Source organism: Oncorhynchus mykiss, chromosome 8, assembly GCF_013265735.2.
Source record: "Oncorhynchus mykiss isolate Arlee chromosome 8, USDA_OmykA_1.1, whole genome shotgun sequence".
Taxonomy (NCBI): domain Eukaryota; kingdom Metazoa; phylum Chordata; class Actinopteri; order Salmoniformes; family Salmonidae; genus Oncorhynchus; species Oncorhynchus mykiss.
This window is the reverse complement of record NC_048572.1, coordinates 85213415-85234874: the sequence shown is the minus strand read 5'-3', so window position 1 is coordinate 85234874 and position 21460 is coordinate 85213415. Positions and strand designations below refer to the sequence as shown.

General features: G+C 43.3%; 1 protein-coding gene across 4 annotated transcripts in view; it reads right to left on the bottom strand.

The window, feature by feature from the left end:
• Positions 1-428: 428 nt before the first annotated feature.
• Positions 429-21460, bottom strand: part of xirp1 (xin actin binding repeat containing 1) — a 25839-nt gene continuing 4807 nt past the window's right edge. For 2 of the 4 annotated variants that reach the window (XM_036986595.1, XM_036986596.1), the window contains exons 6-9: positions 13629-13780; positions 13303-13344; positions 8070-12605; positions 7244-7579 (exon numbers count right to left, since the gene is read on the bottom strand). In XM_036986595.1, coding sequence (XP_036842490.1) covers positions 7577-7579; positions 8070-12605; positions 13303-13344; positions 13629-13780 — 4733 coding nt within the window. In that variant the 3' untranslated portion in view covers positions 7244-7576. Of the gene's footprint in view, positions 4382-4651; positions 4783-7243; positions 7580-8069; positions 12606-13302; positions 13345-13628; positions 13781-18814; positions 19103-21460 lie in introns of those variants that run through there. The other 2 variants (XM_036986597.1, XM_036986598.1) reach the window with 2 other exon arrangements.

Below are 21460 nucleotides of genomic sequence, written 5' to 3'. Positions count from 1 at the left end.
TACTTTTGCATCACTAGATCAATGCTTTTTCAAGCTACTAAATCATAACTACGCAAGAAAATGATTTCATATTTAATTAAGGTGTTTTCACATTCATGTCATACATTGTTGGATGCATTTGCAGTTCGTTTTGGTAGTTTTTTCAGATTATTATGTGCCCAATATAAATGAATGGTAAAGGACAGTATTGTCATTTTGAAGTCAGTCTTATTGTAAATAAGAATATAATATGCTTCTGAAAATGTCTACATTAATGTGAATGCTACCATGATTACAGATCGTCCTGAATGAGTCGTGAATAATGATGAATGAGAAAGTTACAGAGGATCAAAGATCATACACCCCCGACGACATGCTAACCTCCCCTGTTATTGGTAATGGTGAGGGGGGGGGGGGGGGGGGGGGGGGGATGTAGCATCTTGGGGGTATGATCTTTGACCCTCTGTAACTTTCTCACATTGCATTCTCAAATGCATCCAACAAGTTTGTAGAGTCACAAGCTTGATGTAGTCAATCCGTGAATATGGGACCAAATACTAAACTTTTGACCACTTCCTTTCTAAGAAATCTTTAAGGGTGTCAATAATGTTGACCCTTACCTTCTTTTGCTGAGTAATTGTATTAGTATGAAATATGTTTTTTTGGAGCATACGGTTTATTTAGCCGGATTTAGGTATTTTAATGATTTAGTTTACACTGTCGTTATTGCTCCTCTTTATCAAGGGTGCCAATGTGTTAGGACTTCACTGTATATAGCATTACTCTCAGATCGAGGCATACTATCTAGTGCCTAACTAGTGGAGGTTGCATGCGGTACAAATCACATTGTGGGAGCACCTCTGATTATGAATTAGGCTGTTTGAGAAACTTTGCATCATAAACAACCTGCATACAAATTGTTTGAAGTACAATAGACCAACGTTGCTGCTGTAGTAGCAAAACCTCAGTAGAGTATGGGTGAAGTAGGCCTGGTGATGCTCATGTGAATATCCTTTAATTTTCAGGCTTCAGACCAATGCCTACTTCTGACTTAAAACAAAGGTTTTTTGTGTTTAATTATCCTAAAAAGTCATCCATCCAGCTATTGTCAGAAGCAGACGTTGCTGTCACTGTCGTTGTTGCAGTGTTTCCACCCATAGGATCCAGAAATCCATCCATGAACATATCGGGATTGCTTGGTGCAGAAGATGGCTGCATTACAGGCTCTGAAGAGAAGGTATCATCAATAAATAGACTCTGGCTTTGTGCAGGAGCAACAGGGGTGATGGCAATTTCTGGAGTCTCTAACCCTAGGAAATCATCAAAGGTGCTAGAGTTGGAATTGGTTTGACTGGGCTTCTGTGTCACAGTGTCTCCACTGACTGAATTATTACTCATCCCAAAGATGTCATCAGAAAATGTGTAAGGATCCGCAAAGGGGTCTGCTCCGTCTTGGCCGAACACATTGGAAGCAGGTGATTGAGCAGTGATACTAATACCACACTCTGTGCCGAATATGTCGAAATCAACGTCGTTCGGCACTGCCTGATTTGTTGTGGGTGTACTTAAATCAAATAGATTTTGGCTCTGCATCTCAGTGTGATCTTGTTCAGTGGTATTGGTTTCACCCTGCCTTGCTTGGTCAGGAACTATAAACTCATTACCAATCCCGAATATATCTTGATTCTCTGTAGATTTCATTTGAGACCCTAACATGCTGAAGGAATCGGCAGCAGGAGCACTGGCAGAGAGAAAATCGTGGCTCAGAGATACTGTTGATGATGATGTGTCTCCTGAGACATTGATGAATATATCCTCTTGAGGTTGTGGCGGATCAAAAGGATTGGGAGATTCTTGAGAAACCTCTCCACCCAGATTAAAAAGCCCTCCTTCGCTGAGATTATTTTCTTCTAACCCCAGCACGCCAAACGTTTGATTCATGAGGTTGAGAGATGCGTCTGGGTTTGTCTGAGTGGTCAGTGGGACAGCTGGTCTAGAATTTACACCATTTCCAAAAGGGTCGTCGACTGTGTCCCAAAGTGGTCCAGGAACTGGACAGGATACGTCGTCACCACTCTTAGAAGTTAAAGTCTGATCGGTTGAGGCCTCTAATATTTTACCAGCAACTGTCATCTCTGTATCGTTCACAACGGTGGAACTAGAATTGAGATCACTGGAAACAGGCATAACGGTGTCGAAAATTGACAGGCTTTCAACTTCGCTTCCCTGTGACGTTGGCTCGGGGTCACTGAATGGATTCATATCCTCAGCATCCACCACAGAGCTGATGTATCCAGAGGCAAGCAGATTAGGCTCTACAGGAGATAGATTGTCACCTGTGAAATCAGGGACAATCAAAGGAATCGTAGACTCAAGTGATGGGAGGGTGTCCGTGGTATTACCTTCAATTAGAACACTGTTAAATGGAATGAGGTCTTCAGAAAAGCAGTTTTCAATTACATTACTTACACCCTCTGGTTGTTCCAAAGCTAGGTCACCACCTGTTCCTTTTTCTGTATCAAATACCTCATCCTTCATACCTTCCGCATGTTTCTCTTCTGTCTGAACATTGACTGTTTCTTTCCTTTCATCTTCTGTGTCTGCTTTGGTCTCTTGGGTTTTCTTCAAGTCCTGTCTTTTATCTGGTGATGATTGGAACAGTTTTCCCAAGATGCTCCTGGGTTTGGCGTCAGGTTTCTTCTTATCCGTAGTTTCAGCCTTGTTGGTTTTTTCATTTCCACCTGACGTGAAAAGTTTGGACAAAGGACTTTTTCGGTTAGACCAGGATCCTCCCTTTTTCATAGGTGTCTTCTCATTCTGTTTGCTCTTCGAAGAGTTGGATCTCCCTGCACCCTTCGACTGGTCAACCGTCCTCTCCTGCTGTTGTACTTCATCACTGCCATCAAGTTGATTTTCATTATTTGTACGATTCTTCTCATCAAGGTTCGGCTCGCTTTCCCTGACCTTTTGATCAACAGAATCAGATTGTTCAAATTGTTCTGCTCCAATGTCCATCATCCCTGCAGGTTCTGGGAGATTCACTGTTGTTGCCTCCGGAGTTGAATGATCATTTACTTGGACAACATGTGGATTATCAACCATATCAGAGGTCAGTAATAGTCCATTTAGACTCTCGCTGTTTGTGTTGACAGCCACTGGAACCTCGGACTGTGTGTTCTCCTGGCTGACACCAATACCTGCATGTTCTGCAACAGATGCTTGAGCTCTATCAACATGTTCACCCTTGAGTCCTTCCATTTTCTCATGGGAATTGTATTCATAGGGATCTGTAATTTTTTCATCTGAATTATATTGATATGGATTATATATCGCCTCACTTTGTACTTCTCTTTCCTCTGCCTCAACGGACAAATGACGTTGCTTCATTGTGATATTGTTATCTATCTCCTCAACAGAAGCATAACCTGGGTGACCATTTTGATTTTGATTTTCTCTATCTGAATTCAACTCAGAGGCAGATGGACTGTCTTCTTTGTCAAGATCATCATCAAGGCTTGGTGAAAACCGAACAGACTTTTTAGTTTTGCCCGCAGAATCAGTCTTTCCATCAGAAATCGAAATGTATTTCTTCACTGCTGATGGCGTTGACTTAACCTGCTCTGTTTTCTGTTTTGTGGTGGTGACCGAGCTTCCTGGCATTGTACGAGATGAAGAGACAACGGTTTTCACTGTGGTAACTGTTTCCTGTTGAAAGAGGGCTCTTTTGGATGAAACACTCCATGGTCTGGTCTTCTCTGTACGAGGTGCCTCAGGTGAGTCAATCACATCTGTTTTTGATATTTCCCTCCTTCCTGAAGCTGTAGCAGTAGGGTGTATCTTGTCCTGTTCTGAAAGCACCTCTTTCCTTACTTCAACCTGGTTTCTCTTTGGTGTATTTTTCCCTGCTAGGTTTTCTGATCTATGATTAATCAATGACCTTTCCTGAGTTGGTGTGTCAGTAACTGGCACGATTGGTCTCGGAGTGTTAACCTGCTGTGCACTTGAACGACTAACCCCTGTCCATTTCTTCTCTGGTGGCCAACTATGCTTCAGCTTGTTCCTGCTATCAGGACTACTGTTACTAATAGGTTCCCTGACTGACTTTCCCTGACTGACACCTGCAGAGGGCTCTGGTAAACCATCAAGAAAATCACCAACTGTCATGTTAGCTTTAGGATCACCAACTGCCATGTTAGCTTTAGGGCCTTTAGACCTTGTAGAGCCTTTGGGGATTTTCTTGTCATTCTTGTTATCTGGTTCAGGTTCTTGGGGCTTTGGAAGCCAGCGATCTTTGTGTTGTTTGTGCCCAAACCCCTCGTCATAATTTCCCTTCCTTTTGAAAAGCTGGTCGTAGTGGGAAATGCAGTAGAACTCTCCATAAAGAGATGAATAGTTTCGAATGCTGCAATGAAGTCAAAAACAAACATGTTGTAGGCCTATTAGAAATTTATTTATTTTATTTTTGTTTGCTTGATTTAGTTTCTCATTCCTTTTACAATGCTTTAGAATTACTTCAATTAGAAATAGCTTTTGAGAATTCACACCTTAAAGATCATGGGTGGTTGCATATCTCATGTAATGGTCAATTCTATATTTGTTTATTGATTGATTGATTGATTGATTGATTGATTGATTTGCATTGGATATACCGGTATCACAGGAAATATCTCACCTGAGCTTCTTTTTACAATGTTTGCAGCAGAAGCAGCTGTTGTGAAGCACCAGTTTATTGGCCACCATTTTCTCCATGGGGTAGACAGGTGTCAGGCAGGCGGAGCATATCTCCTTCTCAGGGGACTGAAACTATGACGATAGCAACAATGTGATGATGATTGTACTGTTATACCATATATTTACACAGTTTTTCACTAAATGCATAGAGACTGTAGCTGTTCATAATTTGCTGTACCCAAAGTGGACTATGAGCATGTAATCAGAGTTATGTTGTTTTTAATTGACTTCGGCAATGTTGTGATGGTGTTGGCGATCGTTCCCAAAATGGTGCAAACAATGTCTGGACAGAAGAAAGTATGAGAAATATCCACACTTTGAGCAAAATAAGTTGCTCTGGACATGAGAGCGTCTACTAAATGACTAAAATGTAAATGTCAAATGTAAATATCATTATTTAATACAATATTTATTGATAATTAACACAACAGAAAATACATATTGCAATTATTTGATAAAAGGACAAAACTATAGTTACAGTTCAAAAAGTCCATGAGACACAATTTAACACCAATACTGTCTATACAAATCTTTTAATAATTATGGTAACATCATTTGCAGCTAAGAATAAATATTTATATGACATAATTAACTAAATGGGCCATACTGGATACATGTGGGTTACAATAATACATAAATTCAATTGTTTTTGCAAACCATGCTACATTAAATGTGTCATTTCAAAGTTTTCCAGGTTTTGGTTGACCAAATGTTACAAAAACCGTACCACCTTCTTTGGCGTTTTCTGAAAAGGGATGACCAGACCTTTGCATGATAGGGGATGTCACGACTTCATACCTGGTTGGACTGGTGGCTACTCCAAACTTCTCAGAGTGCTTCGTGACAAACGTCGAAGTCTTTGACGAGACAAATGTGTTGCCGAAGCAGTCCATCTCCTCGTATTTCTCACTGACCGTCTTTGTGCCAATGATTCCGGCAGGAACAGTCTCAGGGACAGTTTGCACCTCCAAAATACTGACCTTTCGTCTTGGACTAGCAGGACTGTAGAAGTGGTTTGGGGAATCAGAGGCAGATTGTTGACCCAGGTCACCATTGGCTACATGGGAGCTTGGGGAAGGACACCGCTCTGGTTTAGGCTTGAATGATGAGAACTGTGGCTGTGGTGACTTTGGCTGTTCTACAGGCTTCCTGGCAGCAGAGTGAATGGAGATGAATGATGGAGAGGATGGGGAGGTAGAGCTTTGTTTGATTTGGGGCTTGTCAAGTACCGGAGAGAGTGGGGCTGACTCTGATCTTTTTGACGATCCTGATACTCCTTTCGTTTTCCCCTCAGATGCCTCCCTGGCTGGTTCTGTTTTGGCCTTAGTGGCCTTGGTGGATGCGATACTGATTTTTCTTATGTTGTTGGTGGGTTGATGGCTTTGCTCGGTCTGCAAGGATTCGTTGAAGAGTCCTGATAAACCTGCGATATCAGCCTCAGATTTTAAATTGGATACAGAATACAAAGCCTTTCTGATCGCCTCCTCTATGTCAATAAGTTTTGCTAACGTCTGTTCTTTCAAATGCATTATATCTTTGCTTGCCTTTTCTAGGTCTCCGAATACAGTCTCTACCGAAGATCCACTTTCCATATCATTGCTCACTGACTCTATTTCAACTTTCTTTTCCCCTTTTGTGTGACTTTGCTTTGTATGTTTACAAGGCGTGACTATCCAAGCGGGTACATTCTCGAATAAGCTCTTTAATGAACTGACATCCACTTCCCTGGTCTCTCCCTCTATCTCTTGAACTTGAGACAGGATCGTCTTGAGTTCCTCTCGTTTCCTCAGATTCTCGAATATCTCCATCGCTGCCTTCACGTTCCCTCTCATAATGTCATCTTTGTGAACAGACAGCCTCTGACGTCGCTGGTCCTCGGTCTCTTTCTTTTCTTTCTTCTTCCTCAGAACTACTTTGTCCTCAGGTCTCTGGTGATGCTCCTCTTGGCAGCTCGTCACTGTTATGGATGCTCCTCCTGGCAGCTTGTCACTGTTATGTTGGCTCATTGAAAGTCTATCTGTCGTAGTTGGGGAGTAGGGTTCTTGGAGATCTGTATTGCAGCCCTGATTGTGAATATCTGTTCTCCCCTGCTGCATGTTGGTGTTTTTTGTGACCTGTATTTCTTGGCTGACCTTTTCCCGAATTACTTTGATCTTATTTGGCAGCACAGGGGCTGTGTCCACAACATTCTTCTCCTTCCCCCTGGAGTTTTGGATTGCGACCTGAAAGTCTGTGTTTATTTCCTTTTGTACATTACCATCTTCTGTGTAGCTCTGCATGCACATTCGGATTTCTTTTGCTGCATTGATTTTCTGTATTACATTTCTGTCCATCTCATTTTCAGTGCCATTTGACATGGCCGAACGATGATCAACTGCCAATGTTGTTCCAATGTTTTTCTGTTCCCGCTTTTGCTTAAGCTGAACTGACTTTTTGTACTCGGCTGGGATGTTATTGGTAGCACTGGCCTGAGGTGAGTTCTGCTTTGCTTTATTAATACATTTGGGTTGTGAGTCCTTTGTGGTTTGTTGTCTATTTGATGAAGGTTTCTGAGGCAAAGGAGGGGGAGATGTGTTCCCTGGTTTCATTTTTGGGGGAATGACTGGGCTTTGCTGGTTACCTTTAATCGGGCTAGGCGTTTTTGGAGGAGGGGTGGAATTCTCTGTTGCGTCGCTGGGTGTTTGTTTTGAGCGTTGTGGTTTTGGTGGTAGAGCCGGCTTCTGGTGTTGTGTTTTGTCATTTGCTTTGGGAGGAAGTGGAGGTGGCCTTAGGGCTTCAGTGGAGGGTGTTTTAGGGTTTTCATCAAAATTTGTAAAAGTGACAGTTGCTGAAGTCTGTGCTGCGCTGGCTGGCGGTTCGCCAAGGGTTACTGAAACCGAAGGAGACAATTCAGTGTCAGATGGAGGCATAGATACTACAACACACTGCTTTTTCACAGTCTCTGCATCCCTTTTCTTTCTGCTCCCTGCATAACCTGAGTTCCTGTATAGCATGGCAGCTTTATAGTCTCCTTTGGACACATTTATACTAGACTTTTCAAGATATTGCAGCGCCATCTGCATATTACCTCTTACAATTTCCTGTTTGTCTACTAGCGGTCTCTGCTCTGTCGCTGCACTGTGCAGAGACCTAATAGCAGCTTTTATATCTCCTCTCACCACTTCTGCTTCTGCCTCTTCTGTCCCTGTCCTCTCAATATCATCAAACTCTGAGTTTACATAAGGGTGGGTTTGTGTGGTGCTGCCGGAGACCGCTGGCGGTGAATCCGCTGCGCTAACATGTATGACATCTGAACTCCTTGACACGTAGCCCTGTTGGCAAGCCTCAATTTTCGCCTGATCTCTCTCTGCGTCACTGACCTTTCGGAAAGTCGTCGTGATCCGCTGGCCTCTGCAGGTCGACGAAGACGCAGACTGCCTCACTGTCGTCGAGCTCTGTCCTTGAGATGAGATGTTGACGTTGTATATTTTTCCCGGCACGATGATGTCACGCTCCACACATAGACTCTGGTTCTTTGCCAGCTCAAGGGACTGCTTCGCTGCCTTCACATCTCCCGATACAATTTCCTCTTTCTGTGTCTGGTTTCCCTCTGATTCCGGCCCCTGTGTTGCTAGATCCATGTCATAGATAGTTCCCGGGGTTATGATATCGCGCTCCAAGTGCATACTCTGTTGCTTTGCTCTTTCTAAAGACTGCAGAGTAGCTTTGATGTCACCGGCTACGATTTCCTCCTTTTCCATAGAGAGAGTCTGTTTTAAAGCAAGTTGCTGTTTAGCTGAGGAGATATCCCCACGGATGATCTCTTCTTTAGAAGTGCAGTTTTCAACACTAAGGTCAATGGAACCCTCTGTAGAAAAGACTCTTTTGGCATTCTTCACATCCCCTGGTAAGACGTCTGAAATGGTACGTTCCACTTGATCCTTCTGTTTCTGAAGATTTTTCTTCGCCCCCTTCACATCGCCTTGCACAATCTCAATCTGTTCCTTTGTCATGAGGTCAAGTTCATCCAATTCTGATTGCTGTATTTGAAGACTCTTCAGTTTTTGGAGATCTCCTTTCTCGATGCAACTCCTGTATAAGTCGACATTTCCCTTTTCATTTTCATCTAGTCTACATGAAGCGGTTGTCCTCTGATTGTTAGCAGTAGCTAACAGGTTGCCTATAGTTGACTTCACATCTCCCCTTGTAATCTCTTGACTATCCATTTTAGTTTGACAGAGAAGTGAGTAAACAGTCATCTCTACATGTCCTCCCTCAGATTCCTGCATGATGATCCCCTTCTTCATCAGCTTATCTTGAACAAGCAAGCTTTCGATCAGTTTCTGTACACTTTGATCTTTGTCTTGGTTTGTTGATGCTGGCTGGTTGACTGCGACTTCTAATACTGTTGTCTGAACTTTACCCTGTTCTACCTCTTTTAAAAGAGTGATCTGGGGCTTCAGGGTCGATCTGGACAATAACTGTAGCATGATGTTTCTGATGTTCCCTTCAACTATCTCCTCCTTCTGAATCTGTGCTCCCTCGGTTTTAAGAAATTGGTATTTCACCATGTTGACGTTTGTGACCTCTTTTGCCTCTATTAAGATTCCACTTGAGTGGATGAATTCGAGCTGATGTAGACGAGAGAGTGTGTCAATCACACTTTCAACTGTGACAATTTTGTCTAAGGGTGTGGTCTCGAACAGCCAGGTTGTGCTCTTCACGTCTGCTTTTGGGATCTCCTCCTCAATGACCTGTGCTGCATTCACATTGGATTCAGGATCCTTGATCTTGTCCAGTGTCTGGGATTCAAACAGCCACGTGCAGCGTTTCACCTCTCCTTTCTGGTTGTCTTCCCTGTGGACCATCTGGACAGGGCCCTGCTCCTCTGGCTCTCCCTTCAGCCTGTCGATGGGCTGGTTCTCAAAGAGCCAGGTGGACGTCCTGACATCGCCTTGCTGAACGTCTGTCACACTGACCATCCTCACACACTTCTTACTGGCTGACTGGTCAGACTCGAAGAGCTGTTTGTTGAGCTTCACAGTTCGGTTTCCGAAGTCTTCCACAACCTTGACTGTGGGTTCCTCGTCTTCCTCCTTAGCTGTTAGGGAGTCCAGAGGCTGGGTCTCGAACTTCCACCTGGCTGACTTGACATCACCCTTTTTTACATCTTCCTGGGTGACAGCTCGGATCACGTAGATCTCCTTTTCCGCCTTGATGGCATCGAGGGGCTTCGTCTCGAACATCCACCGAGCTCCTCTCACATCGCCACTCATCACTTCCTCCTTCTGGACTGTGGTAACCTCGTGGAACTGGCCTTCCTTGTCTCTAATGGCGTACAGTGGCTGGGACTCAAATAGCATGGTGCTGGACTTGACGTCGACGTTGCTCACTGGCTTTTCCACGGATTCCGACTTGTGTTCCAGAAACTGATCTTTATCATGGATCTTGTCCAGAGAGAATGTTTCGAAGATGAACTTCTTGTTATGGACGTCACCACCCTCGATGTTGTTGACACAATGCATGTCTGGGCCATTTTCCTCCTTGTCGTTTATCGTGTTGATGGGACGGTTCTCAAAAAGCCAGGTGCATTTACGCACGGATCCTTTCTGAATGCTTTCGTCTTCATCACACACTTTTATAGACTCTGAACCTATTTCATCTAAGGACTTGGACTCAAAGATCTCCTTGACCCTAGAGACATCACCAGACTGGACATGCAACTCGCTGACATATCTAACATCTTGCTCTGTGTCTGTGTCCTTCCTTATCCTATCTAAAGTCTCTGTCTCGAAAAGGTGCTTCACTGTTTTCACACCAACCTCAGCCTTGACACCATCCTGAATGGTACTGCATAATTTAAAACTTTGCTCCTCACTGTCTTTAATGCTATCCAGAGGCTGTGATTCAAAAAGCCAAGTGACAGACTTCACATTGGTATTCTCAATCTCTTCTTCTTTATCTGGGATATTTTCTGATTTGTCGTACAAGATGTCCACAGGCTGAGTCTCGAACAGCCACTTGCAGGTCTTGACATCACCTTTCCTAGTCTCCTTCTGTTGCTCTGTTGAATTATGCTGCTGCTCCGACTGGTTGAACTTGGAATGGATGCCATCAATGGTCTGTGTCTCAAAGAGCCACTTGGTCATCTTGACATCTCCTGACCTATCCTCCTGCCTGGTGATTCCTTTGATAACCTCAACATTCTTCTTTCCCTCCTCAAACTGGTCAATGGGCTTGGTCTCGAACATCCACTTGTAATTTTGGACACTTCCTTTGATGGACTCCTCTCTGTTGACCGTTGTGACCTCGTGGAAATTCCCAGTGCAGTCTTTGATCGCATATAATGGTGTTGTCTCGAAGAGCGTTCTGTTTCCTTTCACATCTCCTGCTGTGATGTCGTTTTCTGTATTTCCGTTCAGCACTTCCTCCTGAGATTGGGTGATATTGCAAAGGGGAATTGTTTCGAAGAGATGCTTGTATGATTTAACGTCACCCTTCTCAATCTCATGATCTTTACTTGGGATTTCTGCTCCGACTAAGGTCTCTTTTCTAATGTTGTAGTTCTCGAACATGTGCTTTTTGCCTTTGACTTCTCCTTGTTCATCAGTAGAGAGGATCACTTTCTTCAAATGCCCAACTTCATAGCATTCCTTCAATGTTTCCATGGGTTGTGTTTCAAACAGCCAGAGGGAGGATTTGACATCTCCTCCAAGTATCTCCTCCTTCTCCAGAGCTACTTCTGTGGAGTCTCCTTTCAGTGCTGCCAAGGGCTGGGTCTCAAACATCTTTAGTTTGTTCCCAACATCAGCATCAGGCACAACTTCGACCACTGTCCCCTGAAACCGGTCTTCTATGCCCTCCTCTCGGATGGAGTTGAACGGCTGAGTCTCAAACATCCATCTCTTCCTGTCCACCCCTCCTTTTTGCCCTTCCTCCAGCGATATCCCCCGGATGATCTGCATCCCAGATGTCCCCTTGTTGATGATGTCCAGAGGCTTAGTTTCAAAGAGCCAGCGTGCCGTGCTAATGTTGCTGCTACAGATCTCCTCTCTGCAGATGGACTTAATCTTGTGGATGTTGCCGCTTGCGTCTCTGAGGGCGCAGCAAGGATCAGCCTGGAAGAGCTTCACTGTCTTCCTCACATCTCCTTTCTGCTCCTGGAGCTCTGACTTCAGCTTGAGGAAGCTCTGGTCCTCTACAGAGCTACAACGGCCTAAGGCGTCCAGTGGCTTGGATTCGAAGAGTAGCCGAGTTCCTCTCACGTCTCCAATCTGCATCGGTTCCTTGAGAACAGCCTCGACCAGCTCGGCCTCCTCTGGCTGGAGTTTGTTGAGTGTATCCATGGGCTGGGTCTCAAACAGCCAAGTCGATGTCCGGACATCCCCTCGGACAGAACTCTGCCTTTGGACAATCTGTTGGGTTCCGTCCACCATGCAGTGCTCGAACATGGAGGATGTTCCTCTGACATCACCGCCTTGAAGAGTCTCATCTTCCAGAAGCTTCTTGGTCATGTGGGGGTGGTCCCCGATGTTGTCCAGGGTCCAGTTCTCAAAGATCCACCTCATGGACTGGACCTCACCCTGGTACCCCGCATCCGCTGCAGTCTGGGCACCTCCGGATTGCATCGCCGCAACCAGCTCATCATCGACTACATCATTGATGTTTTCCCTCAGGTCTGGGTGAATGTGTTTGAAGAGTCTTTTCAGCTCATTCTTCTGTCGCTGTTGGTAGAATGTCGAGAAGGTTTCCTTTGGTGGGGGCACAGGGATGAAGGCTTGGTTGGGGCCACCTGCGGCTGGGGACTCTTCGTAGTTCTGAGGTCTGGGTGGGATAGGGGGAGGTGGAGGCAGAGGCAGGTCATCTTCCTCGTGACATGCTTCTGAAACTGTGTTTTTTGGGGCTATCTCGGCCATCTTGGAATGAAAAGAGAAAAGGGTCTTTGTGTTATTGTCAGTATTCAGTCGGTTAGAGAGTAGTATTAGTTAAGGTATGTTAGGTAGCCATGCGTGTAGCAATTGAAGCCATACTTTACCTTTTTCTCGGTGCTTGTTCGATGTCTTTCACAGCAAACCATCTTCACTCAAGCTAAGGTTAGCCAAACTTCACACCAGTTAGTAGAGCAGCGCTAATGCCTATGTCTTAAAGTCACTGAGTAGTGTTTGAAGCAAGGTTATTGCTTTTCATATCAATATTATACATTTACCAAGTAGAAAAACTGCCATGTTAAAATGTGGACAGATGTGTATATTACAGTATGTATTTGACCGAGTTCGGGTAATAATGTTGATTTGTTTAAACTTTATTGAACTAGGCAAGTCAGTTAAAAACAAATTCTTATTTTCAATGACAGCCTAGAAATAGTGGGTTAACTGCCTGTTCAGGGGCAGAATGACAGATTTGTACCTTGTCAGCTCGGGGATTTGAACTTGCAACCTTCCGGTTACTAGTCCAACGCACTAACCACTAGGCTACCCTGCCGCCCCATTGTTAATGTGACCACCGTCATCACCAGTGTTATGCAAAACCCATTGCCCATCAGCTCTTCAGTTGGATCTTTTTTTATATTAATTTCACAGCACTCACACATTGTGTTAGATTAACATATTATACCTTGCTGCCTGTAGTCCTCTTTCCTGAGGAACTGCTGGATTTCTGTTGAATGAAAACAAAGCAATTTACAATTCAGATAATCGTTTCGTTCAAATGTATGCTTGAGAAGTAATGCAACTCATTTTGAATCCTGAGAATGATGGCTATTCCCCGGTCTTCCTGGCATTTGATCCCAGTGTGTGTGTGTGTGTGTGTGTGTGTGTGTGTGTGTGTGTGTGTGTGTGTGTGTGTGTGTGTGTGTGTATAATTTTGTGCATGTATGTCTGTCCGTCCCTGTGTCCATCTTTGTGGTGTGTGGAGGAATGGGAGGAATGCCAGGCACTCACTGTGTGTGTGGAGCTTCCCGGGGATTCGGCAGCTGCTACTCTTGACAGGTATAGAGCTGATCTGTCTCTCACTGAGCTGGAGGTCCTCTCTCTGTCTCGACCTTGTCTTGACGGGGTGTCTCTATAACTCAGCTGGAGACTCCTCTTGTCATCTACAACACAGACATATATAGATTGATTGATTAGGAATTGATTTCACGAAAGCTTCTGATAATGTTGATCAATGTCATCTGGGTCTCATCTTGTATCCTAGCCTATACCGTATCTACAGCTCCAGTAACATAAAATACGTGTTTGTAGTCTGTTATAAACTGGGTGGTTCGATCCCTGAATGCTGATTGGCTGACAGCCATGGTATATCAGACCGTATACTCCACGTTGCGTTGTGCCTAAGAAACAGCCCTTAGCCGTGGTATATTGGCCATATACCACACCACCTCGGGCCTTATTGCTTAAAAACAACTTTTAATTATTATTTACCTTTATTATTTATTAAAAGACATTACAATTGTAAAATTAGCACATGATTGAAAGGAATGACATGTCTGGTTGTTTAAAGGTTCAGTGCAGTCAAAAACGTGATTTACCTGTGATTTATATATATTTTGACACTTTGAGGTTGGAATAATAATGTGAAAATTATTATAGTTGTGTTTTGAGAGTGGTTTGAAAGAGTGGTTTGAAAAGACTGCCTGAAATTTCAGCCTGTTTTTGGTAGGATGGTATTTTCGACCAATAAGAAAGAGAGTTCCAAACCTCTCTGCCAATCACAGCCAGTTTTCATTTTTTTCCCCTCCCCACTCAGGCCACTTACAGACAGTCCTAGCAATTATTATTATTTTTTTTAAACAATCACATTAAGTTACTTAATTGTTACCCAGAAAGGATTCAATATTGAGATTAAAGACAAAAGGCTGTATTAAACCTTTTAATGTTTAATTTAATATAGTAGACACTTTTTTGTTGATTTACATACGGTACGGTAACAGTCAGTGTAAAAGTGCAGTGACCCACATAAGGACAGTGATATTTCTGTGCACCATGGTATGGTATGCACCGCACAGCATTAATAAACTGTGTCTCTGTTGTTGGCTATGCTGAGGGTTGGCTGATAATGGAGTCTATATATATATATATATATATATATATATATATATATAGCTGGGAGGTGTTGGTATGTGTGGCTATCCTATCTGTTTGCTATTGTTACACTGTAGGAACTATTCCCTCTTAGACATGGGCCTTTATATGCCATTAGGACTGACTCTGCAAAATAATCGACCTTTAGAATCAAAAAAATAAAAAATAATGTAACAGGCAGTAATGTAATTACTTCATTATCAAGTGTCGCTGCATTATCTGTTGTTACAGATACAAATACATATCGTTGCTAAAATAATGGAATATATACACTTAGAAAACATGCCGTTAACATGAAATATGAGTAATTTCTGTTTAATGAATGGGTAGACCTAACCAACACCAGAGAAAGGACCCACACATTAGCAAAAACTAGAGTTCGATGGATGTTCTGGTCGTTCTGCAATGACAAACAAAATGTCCTGCCTCAACACACAGCTACAACCTGCCACCAGTTGCCTTAGACACTCAACAAACGCCATCCCGTTGGCTGACCATCACGACTTGGAGGAAGAAACTAAAAACAACAGCAACTGCTAGCTCAGCTGGAGCGACCCCTGATTTTGTGTTAAGCACATTGTTGGTGTGACTCACCTCCATTACAGCCATCCATACCTGACCAAAACACAACAGGTCAGAAGAATGCCTGAATGGAATACTAGATACTAGAACTAGAACGTTAGAATGCTTGTAATTCTATCTCGGCAGCCAGGTTTTCCCCATTCAAACACAAAGGGGTGGTGTTTCACAGGTATTTCACATCTATGTTTTAAAAAATATATTTGTACCTTTATTTAACTAGGCAAGTCAGTTAAGAACAAATTCTTATTTTCAATGACGGCCTAGGAACAGTGGTTTTCGTGCCTGTTCAGGGGCAGAACAACAGATTTGTACCTTGTCAGCTCTGGGATTTAAACTTGCAACCTTCCGGTTACTAGTCCAATGCTCTAACCACTAGGCTACCCTGCCGCGTTTTGTGCCACAAGATGTCCTATTCACTAGAGGCACATATAACATATATTGAGGCAAACATCTACACTAGCATGTAATACAAAACCTCATCCCAATTTCGAAATAAACATTGAAACAATAGCAGCCCCAACCACTGAACGCCACGAGCCCCAGTGTGTATAGGAGTATTTTCACACTGTTCTGTCAGTCCAAACAACAGTAGCTAAGCCCCTGCAGGCCTGCTTTTAAGGGGTCAGCAGTAGCCATGGGCCCTGCTGGATAGACCCCTCATCTGTAACTAATGTCCAGATTCGAACATACCTCCGTTTTCACGCAGTAAGCTCTTGCCGGACAAAAGGATGGGTCAGCTTACTGGCGTCACCCATAGCTGGGTGAGCAGATGGAATGAGACAACATAATGTCACACGAGTTGTGACTGAGGTCATAACCCCAGAGATGTGCCTGGGTCTAAAGCTGAACACTCAGTGGGAACACAATTAACATGCTATTGATGCTTATTGATCAGCTATTGATAAAGGTGTTGGTCACTATTGGTTATGTCCTTTGACCTATGCTCTATTGATAACTCACAGTTTAAATTGAACACTTCCTGAGAATATGGTAACAATTAACATGCTATTGATGCTTATTGATCAGCTATTGATAAAGGTGTTGGTCACTATTGGTTATGTCCTTTGACCTATGCTCTATTGATAACTCACAGTTTAAATTGAACACTTCCTGAGAATATGGTAACAATTAACATGCTTTTGATGTTTATTAATCAAGTGTTATTCATAAGTTAAGTTGAAGATGAGAGGTAATTGGGGATAAAACAGAAGCGGTATTTCTGTGGTCACTAGTTACCACAGCCACAAAGTCACAAACACCCACCCTAATTCTGCCATTTTCTCTTCTTAAAATTCAGATTTTTAACCTAACCTTAACCACACATTTAACCTTACGGCTAACCCTAACCTTAAATGGTAGATTTCATGAATTTTTACGACATAATCGATTTACGATTTTGTGGCTGTGGTAACTAGTGACAACTATTAATGTAATCAACTGTTTCCAGATGATTTCCCTTTTGAAAGAGCTTTTACCGCTGTACAGAGGAGGAAACTTAAAAATCCAACTATGGACAAATCTCAACTGAAGTATTATTTAATATGTTCGCTAGCTAGCTGTCTGGCAAAGCGCACATTTAGCCAAGCCAGCACGTCTTTGAGCTATTTCACACGGTCAGGCACCTCAACGGGGTCTGGCTCTTCCAGTCTAGCTATCCCCTTCTCTATCTGCACAGGAATGAAGAGAGAAGCTATTAGAAGATCAGAAATGTGGGGATTTTGCACCACTGACAGCTGTCCAAATGACGGCTAAATGCAGTAGGTATTAGTTCCCAACCAACCAGCTCAGCTGCTTTCGATTGTAGCTACAGATTCACAGACAGGTCATAAAACTATTACCGATTTACAAAATGGTTGTCTAGGAAAATTCCCCCCCCCCAAAATGTCACCAGACTTTAAAAAACATGCTGATTTTTTAAATGGAATCGATACCAACTGTCAGCTTAATTAAAACAGGGGGGGTAAAACAAAATGCATTGTGATGTCATTACTATTGCTCTTGCTCCACATCAACTCTATCACGATGCATTTAGGTTTCCAGAGAGGAGGTCTGTAATTGGTCAACCATGACCTCTGATCCTCCATTCTTGTCATGTCTAAGGATTAGGGTCTGAGAGACGATAGCCACTCACTTGAGAAATTGCAAAGATGGCCCATGGGAAAAAAAAAACCTCTAAGACACTTGGTTCCATGACCTTGGGTGGCTGGCTGCATATAGCAGCCTTCTTAATATGACTCCCAAGTGTGTGCGGACACGCACATTAGATATCAGTGTGTGCAGACACGCACACGCGTGCACACGCACACACACACACACACACACACACATTAGATATCAGTGTGTGACAAAGACAGGGTGGTCAAGGGGCAGGATTTGATCCATCAACGGTGACTACGACCCATCAATTAAGATTAAGATTAAGATTAAGATTAAGATTAAGATTAAGATGTCACTTTTTTCCTCTTTTTTGATATAAATATTTGCTATTAAATGAAAGGATATTTAGAATAATGAATTACACTAAACTCTGCAGACTTAACGTTGATGCAGACAACATTAAATGGACCGGCAATGTATGTTTGGCTAAATTATTAATATTAATATTAATATTATTTTGATGACAGATAAGTTATTTCCTTAGCTTCGAAAATCCTCATATCCCATATCCACATATCAAAATACCCCCATATCCACATATCAAAATATTCCCATATCCACATATCAAAATATTCCCATATCCCCATATCCCCATATCAAAATATTCCCATATCTCCATATCCCCATATCAAAATATTCCCATATCTCCATATCCACATATCAAAATATTCCCATATCTCCATATCAAAATATTCCCATATCCCCATATCAAAATATTTCCATATCTCCATATCAAAATATTCCCATATCCCCATATCAAAATATTCCCATATCCCCATATCAAAATATTCCCATATCCCCATATCAAAATATTTCCATATCTCCATATCTCCATATCCCCATATCTCCATATCAAAATATTCCCATATCCACATATCAAAATATTTCCATATCAAAATATTCCCATATCTCCATATCAAAATATTCCCATATCCCCATATCAAAATATTTCCATATCTCCATATCAAAATATTCCCATATCCCCATATCAAAATATCCCCATATCCCCATATCAAAATGTTCCCATATCCCCATATCAAAATATTCCCATATCCCCATATCAAAATATCCCCATATCCCCATATCTCCATATCCCCATATCCCCATATCCCCAATCCTCATTTAACTCACTGTCATCTTTTATCAGGCTCAAACACCAGCTTTTGTCTTATTGACATGGCACTACAAAGCCTCCTCGTCGACTGGAACAAACAAACAGAAAAGTAATCTACAGCCCCGTTCATATAGAAAAAAACTTGTTTAATTTAAAAAATAAACACTTCTGTAAGTGAATCCATAATACTTACAAACAATTACAGCAAGTGTAGTTGTTACTCTCCCACTGTGGTTGTCTCTCTGAATACAGATCAAACCCCGCTGGTTGTCGGCTGATGCAGTTCCTGTGATGGCTCTGGGATAGCTTGTGTTTCTCTGTAGTGTTTAGCCTTTTTCGGACTGTGGCTGTTCCCCTCTCTCTCTCTCTCTCTCTCTCTCTCTCTTTCTCTGTGGCTCTCTGTCTGCCTGTCGTGTCACTGTGCCTCTCTTTAGTCTCTAGTCCTGTGGCTGTTCCCCTCTCTCTCTCTCTCTCTCTTTCTCTGTGGCTCTCTGTCTGCCTGTCGTGTCACTGTGCCTCTCTTTAGTCTCTAGTCCTGTGGCTCTAGTGACAGCTGATTTTTATCAGGACTGCTGCCCCCCCCCCCCCCCCCCCGCTGGGAACGTTAGATCTATTTTGGGAGGGTGGGTGGCGGTGTGTTGGGGCAGTCTGTCAGTCACTGAGAGACTGGACTAGGGCACCCCCTCCTCACATTGTCACCCCTCATCCTCACCCCTTCTCACCCCCTCCTCCCATTGCCATAGCTAACCCACACCTTTCCACCCACCCATCGCCATAGAGATACCGTCACCTCACCCCCCCCACCCCCCTCCTCTCATTGCCATAAAGATACTGTCACCCACTCCTCACTCCCTCCTCCCATTCTCATAGCTAACACCCCCCCCCCCCCCCCCCATCCCATTCCCAAAGCTACCCCCATCATCAGGCACTGCATGGAGAAGGATCTGCAGTCCCAGTGATGCTATCAGGTGCTCAGTGGGAGCTGGGCAAGACACTACAAAAATAAAACAGTCAACTGCTGTGCAACTGCTATTCTGGTCAAGTGGCACACTGATAATGTAGCCTGAAATACGATTAGCTCTCAGGGGCTGATAATGTAGCCTGAAATACGATTAGCTCTCAGGGGCTGATAATGCAGACTGAAACATGATTATCTCTCAGATGCTGATCATGTAGACTGAAATACGATTAGCTCTCAGGGGCTGATAATGTAGACTGAAACATGATTATCTCTCAGGGGCTGATAATGTAGACTGAAACATGATTAGCTCTTAGGTGCTGATAATGTAGACTCAAACATGATTATCTCTCAGGGGCTGATAATGTAGACTGAAACATGATTATCTCTCAGGGGCTGATAATGTAGACTGAAACATGATTATCTCTCAGGGGCTGATAATGTCGACTGAAACATGATTATCTCTCAGGGGCTGATAATGTCGACTGAAACATGATTATCTCTCAGGGGCTGATAATGTAGACTGAAACATGATTATCTCTCAGGGGCTGATAATGTAGACTGAAACATGATTATCTCTCAGGGGCTGATAATGTCGACTGAAACATGATTATCTCTCAGGGGCTGATAATGTCGACTGAAACATGATTATCTCTCAGGGGCTGATAATGTCGACTGAAACATGATTATCTCTCAGGGGCTGATAATGTCGACTGAAACATGATTATCTCTCAGGGGCTTTATTGCTGTATTTGCTCATAAAAACAAAAAGAGGAGATTATGAAGAGTAGAGAATCTGAGGTGATTCATATGCTTGAGGAATGGAGATATCTTTATCAGAGAAAGTATTGTCTGAGTATTGGTGTCCTAACATGATCCTGACATTTTGTAGGGGTGATGTTATGTTGCCCAAGATCACTTGGGACCCCACATCTACTTTGTTGTCTTTTGTCTCCAGTATATGGGCTGATTATGGGGTAGCTATGGGAATGGGATGGGATGGGGGGGGGGGGGGGGGTGTTAGCTATGGCAATGGGAGGAGGGGGTGAGGAGGGGTGAGGATGATGGGTGACAGTGTGAGGAGGCGGTTCCCTAGTGACTCTCAGTGACTAACAGAGAGGGTTGACTCATTCCTAGATTTTGAGGATCTCTGAGGATCTTCCTGTCAATCACATTCCTGTCAGATTCTCTGTCACAGGATGATCCCAGACACATCACCAGGTCACAGAGTCATAGTCGATATCCTGGAAATATGTCACCTCTAAGGAGGTTCGCGACCCTACCGGCTGTGTCACGGTCATACCAGCAAACACTGCGACACCCCCTGTTTTGAGCATGTGTGCGAAGCTACATAGTTATGTGTCTACACATCCACATCTTACTCTGTATATAGCTTCGTAGAGCTTCCAGTGCCCAGGCACACCTTGGGTTCAAACACTACTTGAAATATTTTCAAATACCTTATGTGTTCTTGATTGAGTTAGCCTGCCTTAATCAACCAATAGAATAGTCCCAGAACTGCAAACCCCGCCTATCTGGCACTCCAGGCAGGTTAAAGTAAATCTCTCAAAGTCTTTGAACGATTACGAATAGTGTTTGAACCCTGGTGTGGGTCCAGGAACCATGGGGCTGTTGTTTACCTAATGGGGTTTCTGTTTGCTGGAGGCATTCTGAGGCTGTGACACGTCGGGATTCCAGAGAGATATTTATAACATGGCCACCGTGCTGTGGCCCTGGCATTCTGACTCGGTGGCAACTTAAGACTGCTTCACTCACTCGATGACTGGTGTATGAGGGTGTGTGTGTGTGTGTGTGTGTGTGTGTGTGTGTGTGTGTGTGTGTGTGTGTGTGTGTGTGTGTGTGTGTGTGTGTGTGTGTGTG